This window comes from Agrilus planipennis, unplaced genomic scaffold, assembly GCF_000699045.2.
Source record: "Agrilus planipennis isolate EAB-ADULT unplaced genomic scaffold, Apla_2.0 scaffold195, whole genome shotgun sequence".
Classification (NCBI taxonomy): Eukaryota; Metazoa; Arthropoda; class Insecta; order Coleoptera; family Buprestidae; genus Agrilus; species Agrilus planipennis.
The window spans coordinates 474,120-480,457 of record NW_020439173.1 but is presented as its reverse complement, the minus strand read 5'-3'; the positions used below and the strand labels follow the sequence as shown (position 1 = coordinate 480,457).

Below are 6,338 nucleotides of genomic sequence, written 5' to 3'. Positions count from 1 at the left end.
GATCAAAATAGCGTAAAGTTAATTAAATTATTTTTTTTTTTTTGGAAGCCATTTTTCGGAAAAAATACTCTAATTAATATTAATATTTTATAGTGTTTTTTAAATTGTTATATAAATATGAATGTAACACACACTAACTCATCTTTATGTCCACATGAGCAAATAAAGAATGGAATATTTTATCTCTTACTTACTAATTAACAGTTTAAACAACATATCAGTGTAAACGTATGTTATTATAATCAAATTATCGTTTACGTGTGTATTTTATCATTTATTGATTTCATAAAATAAACGTATTATACGACTACAAACATTTCATTTCTGACTTACCATTTCAAACAGCCACCCTGAAGAAGTGTTTAACCAATGACGAAACCTTTGTTGTGGACATTTTGGATAATTAAAATCCTATTTGATTAAAAATTATAAGACACTCTATATATTTTTTTGTTCGAATTAAGTAAAGATGAATTTGAAACTAATCACGCACTTTTATTGGTTCAAACTTCACACAATTTACAATTAACGTGTAAAAAAAGTAACTCAAACATTAAGGTGCCTTATTTTATTCATTTAAACATAAAAATAAACAGAAAACAACAAAATTTTTATAAAAAAACTTAGAATACTTGTCCACCTCTGTTGTTCAAAATGAATGGTAGTCCATTCCTTGTCGCATAGTCATGCATTCGACTTCGTCTATCTTCAGTGTATTCGTTTTGATATTTATATCTTCTTCCAATTGGATTTGGGTTTTTAAAAGATATCGAAGACATGCTTGAGCCTATTGGATTTGATTACTTGTATGCTTACCGTAATCATTTTAATATTACAATAATCAAAACCAAAATTTTACATTTCACCTTTCGATGTAATAAGGTTTATTTATATAACCTTCATTTTGACTTTGATTTATTTTTGTAATAGTGATTTGAAAAGTGGAAGTAACATTACCTCTGCCAATTGCGATTGCACCCCTACCATGAACTCTCTCAAGTCTCTGATCGAACTTTCCAAAAAGACCCCTGCCATATCGCGACACAGTTCCATACCAGGTCTCTGGGCCCTGTTTCCCAACCTGGTATGGGCCAAGGCCATAAAACCCTCCTTCTCAGCCAGATCTTTCTGAAGTCTATGGATATTCCTGGTCATCTCATTTGCTTGTCGAACAACCTAAAGAGTAACATTATTTTCTGCTAATAATGAGTAAAGTAAGACATTCTTAGTCTTAGTATTGGTCTTTGTCTAGCTGATACAGTCTTGGTTGTGGTCTTGGTTTTGCAAGATCAAGAACAATTTCGCTCATCACTGTTTTCTGCTTTGTAGATTTCTCTAAAACGCTTACCTCAGAGTGTTGTATCTCCATTTTTGTTTTGGCCTCCTTGGTCTCCTCGATCCTCCTTCGAAATGAGTCGTTTACAATATTGTACTGATTCCAAAGGTCTTCAATCACCTGCTTAAGAAGGGTGTCCACGTACGATCTCATTTGTCTGGCACTGGTCAATTCCTTTCCAGCATTTTCTATGTTCCTCACGGTGAACTCTTCCCATTCTTCGTACGTTATGTTCCTGGAATGCAAATATGTTTATGGCCATTGTCGTACGCAACCGGATAGAAAAGAACATACGCCGGATCCAATGGTGTAAACCCATGGTACATGCTCAAACTGAGGTCGGTTTCGGCCAAAATTAAGTTTCGCTGGTCTATTTTCAAAACGTTCTCCTTATTTTCTAAATCGCGGTCCATGAAGTAAATCGTGGATCGTAGTCTACGAACTTGTTCGCTCGCTTCTTCGGCAACGCGTTGTAGAAGCTTTTGAGCGCCCGTTATCACGTCCACTTCCTTCAGGAGTTCTCTCTCGACATCGTCATGACACTGGTTGGGAATTAAAATATGGCAACTAACGTGATCATCCCAAAATCCCTTTATGTGTTCTGAGTTTCATGTTGGTACAGGGTTTGTCCGGAAAGTAATAGGAGTGAGTCGATTTAAAAAAAATTATTGAGCCAATCGTTACAATTCTTTAAAAACTTTCAAAATAGGATCCTTCTGCGTCGATGCAGCGCTGTCAGCGCGATTTCCAAGCATTGAAGGCGTCACGGAAGGCATTCTTCGGAATAGCTTTAAGAGCCGCGGTGTATGCTGCTTGGATCTCCTTTGTCGTCTCAAAATGCTTGCCTTTCGTCGGCCTTTTTAGGCGAGCAAACAAAAAAAGTCCGGGGGGCCACATCTGCGCTGTAGGGCGGCTGCGGAAGCGTTGGGATGCCGGCCTTGGTCAGGTAGCTGTCCACAAGAAAGGCGGTGTGAACCGGGGCGTTGTCGTGGTGCAACTTCCAGTCGGCTGCGATGTCTTGTCGGACCCGATTGACCCTTCGTTTGAGTCTCTTGAGCACTTCCACGTAAAACTTGGCGTTGACGGTTTGTCCAGGAGGAACAAATTCATGGTGGACGATGCCTTTCATGTCAAAAAAGACAATGAGCATCGTTTTCACTTTGGATTTGCTCATTCTTCCCTTTTTTGGGCGAGGAGACGCCGGCGTGTGCCACTCGGAAGATTGCCTCTTTGTCTCGGGATCATACTCAAAGATCCATGACTCGTCACCTGTGATTACGTTATTCAAAAATTGGGGGTCACTTTCACACATGTTTAAATTTTCTTGGCACACTTCCACTCGCCGCAATTTCTGGTCGTCAGTGAGCACTTTTGGGACCATCTTCGCGCACACCTTGCGCATGTTCAAATGCTCCGTCACAATGTCATGAACCACAGATTTTGGTAAATTTAATATCTGGGCAATTAAACGAATACTTAGTCGACGGTCTGAGTTCAAAACTTCGCGCACACGAGTCACATTGTCGGTGTTTGTCGAAGTCGAAGGTCTTCCAGCACGGTCTTCATCGGCGACCTCTTCCCGGCCCTCTGAAAAGGCCTGGTGCCACCGAAACACATCACTTCTTGCTAAAGCAACATCTGGGTAAGCCTGCTTGATCATATCAAACGTCTCTGTCGCAGATTTACCGAGTTTCACACAGAATTTAATCGCGTACCTCTGCTCTAACGAATGCCGCATTTTTGGCTTGCACCACTCACGGAAACACGTCGCGCGAAAAAGCCTGTTCTGACTCTCCAGGTGCTCGGAGACAACTCACCAGCCGCTCGTTCGTTAGCTAGGAATACCCTCTACCGAATCCAGTCGCGGCTGAAGGAAATCAGTCCTATTACTTTCCGGACAAACCCTGTATATCTTTAGATATTCCAAGATAAACTAAAGAACCATGAAGAAACTCAGAATACCTTAAGAGATTCCTTGAAGTTATTTTTCTATGTTCCTTACTGTTAACGTCTTTATAAAAGTGAGAATATTTCTTGTTGTCTTACTAGTTCGATTCCTAAACGGAATTCTCTAAGGGCAACACATTTCTTGCAAATTTTGAGGCATTTCTCCCTTAAAGAATTCGCGGCATCGTTAATTCTCTCTAGATACGTCTCTAAATTATCTAATTCGGTGCACACTTCTTTTCTCTGTAATTCTATTTCGCCTTTAATGAACTCTATGTCCAAAACCTTTTCTTTCAATTTGTTGTCGACGTCTTTCTTTTGCAAACCACATAGCTCTGTTACCTGTTCGCGAAGCTATGAGGAAATGTATAATAGTGTCATCGAGGTAAAGCAACTTTTCGAAAATACAAACCCTATCGCTTTCTCCGAGAATCTTATCAGCCAATTGCTGCTGATCTAGTACGCATCTGAACCGTTCTCTATTATTGAGGTACCATTCGTTTAAAGTAAATCTAGAATAGAAGTCGTGTACGCATCTCGGAATTTTGAGATAAAAATGAGATACAGAATAAATTTTTGATTCAAATGTGGAACGAAGTTAAACATAGGGGGATGTATTATACCTGGCAGGGGCAGGAGGTAGCACAACTAAAGCATTTTCAGGTATTTTTGTTAAATTCATATTCTTGATTTTTTTACTAGTACAAAAAGAAAAATAAATAATAAAAAAAAACTTTTCACCAATTCACTCAAAAAAAAATGACGTATCTCAAACGGTGTAAAACAAAATCATTTTAACTTACGTCATAATTACCTAGGAAATAGTTTTTTGTAAAACATATGTATATAATTTGAGACCAAGAGATTCTATCTACTTCTTCACATGCTTATTACTTACTAAATATCTCCCATCTCCCAATAAAATTTGACGAGCGCTTTTTTATATTTCTATTCAGCGAGAATAATCCCAGAAAGTATCTATCTGAAACCGCACTTAAAAACTGATTCCACCATCAGATTCTCAAACCTTCATAAATACTTTCCGCTCTTTAGCAAATTCACGAGCGCTTTAGTGATTAGACAATTTTATATATTTTAGCAATTACAATGCCGCAAAAGAATCTATTTGATACCCTACTAGAAAACCATTGGCCCCATGAGATTCTACGTATTTTTTTACAAATCTAAAAGCTTAGAAAATACTTTCTATCTCTTAATAATTTCACGAGCGCTTTTTTATATTTAAATTATTTTACGCATTTTAGCAAAAATAGTGCTGGAATGTATNCGGGAATGAAATTGTATTTTGTTACTCACCCACTAAGAGAATTGAGAGCACAGTAACAGGGTCTTGCTCGAAATTTTCTTCCTCTATGCCACTTGTGTTTGTGAACATGACCTGAAATGAAAAATATCTACCATTAAAATTAACTTCAATAGCCCGGTAAACGGTGGAGAATGAAATGAAGATAAGGGTGTGAATACCAAATAGCTGTTCCCTTACATAATTCAGGTAAATGAAAATGTAGCTCTTAAACAGAGTTGTAGAAATTATGTTTTAATTTAACGGCAGTTTTCTGGAAAAGGGGCCAAAAAAGCACTAAAAAATACAAAACAATTACTTCATGGAACACCATAACTTTTAAAGTTGTGTAGTTTTATTAATTCAACATTAAAAAAGGATGTAAGTTTTCAATTAAATTTTACAAGAAGGTATTAATACTTAATTATCTATTTTTACGTAATATTTCGTCATTTGTTCGAGGATATTGTTGAATTTCACGTAAAAGAATTATTTTCTAACATATTTGTTGTACGTTGGGTTGCCTATACATTACATATATTACAAATTCCAGTTTTATTGTAAAAAAGACTTAAATTAGTATCTTCACCTGAATTTATATGGAAACATATAATAAAAGATGATAATTCATCAATCTACTTCAATGATATCTGAATTACAGCTCAATTACAACTTTTGTTTTAAATTGTCCCGGCGCATCCACCAAAATTTTTAATATAATTTTTTAATAGTTGTTGATAATGTTTATGTATCTTTATGAACATCTTATTTTCGACATTAAATGATTAAGATACAAGATTAATAGTCTTACCTGGACTAGCTATGGTCTGTTAGAAATCTTATGTTACTTTCAATATCTTACCAGTGAAGAACACAATATATGAAAATAAAGGATCTTATTTGCAAGGATTTTGGAACAGTTTCATTCCTGGACTCTTTTCAATTTATTTTAAAACTAAATCTTTTTAAAATAGTAATAAAAGAACTTACCAACTCAATTCCAAGACGATGTTCACGCAGGATAACGCACTTTCTACAAATTTTCAAGCACTTTTCTCTTAATGAATTCATAGCGTCGTTAATCCTTTCGAGATAGGTTTCTAAATTATCTACTTCGATGCAAACTTCCCTCCTTTGTACTTCAATTTCTTTTTTTATGAATTCAATATCCAAAATCTTCTCTTTCAACTTGCTCTCGACGTCCTTTTTTTGAAGACCACACAACTCAGTCACTTGTTCACTAAGCTATTACGTATAAACGAAGTTTATGTAGTAAAATTATTATTATTAAATATTTCAAAAATACAAACTCTATCGCTCTCTGCAAGAATCTTATCAGATAACTGTTGTTGATCTAAAACGGTCCTACATCGTTCTCTGTTATTGAGGTACCATTCAATCAATGTAAACCTAATAAAAAAATTAAAAAAAAAACGTTCTAGTTCGAACAAAAACTTTTGAATGTCACCCTTTATCTCACACATATTTAATACAGAATGAAGTATTTTTTTATCAGTTTTTATTAACGAGAAAATTAATTATATATTTACCTTCCAGGTGCTGGAGGAAGCACGACTAGCGCCTTATCAGTTATTTTCGATAAGCTCATTTTTTAAAATTAATATATAATAAAAGTCGCCGTAAAAGTTTTAGTATAGGCAATATAAAAAAATTGTTAGCTTGATTCCAAACTAAGTTGGAAAAATTAACTAATGCATTCAATAAATTATTTTATCAATAATCCGTCATATA

General features: G+C 35.5%; 1 protein-coding gene across 2 annotated transcripts; it reads right to left on the bottom strand.

Annotated features, from left to right (window-relative positions):
* Nucleotides 1-553: 553 nt before the first annotated feature.
* LOC108739842 (tektin-1) lies at nt 554-6,332 on the bottom strand. 2 transcript variants are annotated; one of them, XM_025978003.1, is made up of 7 exons: nt 6,137-6,332; nt 5,897-5,996; nt 5,577-5,831; nt 1,631-1,878; nt 1,349-1,571; nt 958-1,176; nt 554-787 (listed from the first exon to the last, which is right to left on the bottom strand). In XM_025978003.1, exons 1-7 carry the CDS (start codon nt 6,193-6,195, stop codon nt 650-652), a joined length of 1,242 nt encoding a protein of 413 aa, XP_025833788.1. In that variant the 5' UTR covers nt 6,196-6,332; the 3' UTR covers nt 554-649. The 2 variants fall into 2 exon arrangements, with proteins under 2 accessions (XP_025833788.1, XP_018329416.1); XM_018473914.1 differs by lacking the exons at nt 5,577-5,831; nt 5,897-5,996; nt 6,137-6,332 and adding exons at nt 3,383-3,637; nt 3,696-3,795; nt 3,907-4,052.
* Between the last annotated feature and the right edge of the window lie 6 nt (nt 6,333-6,338).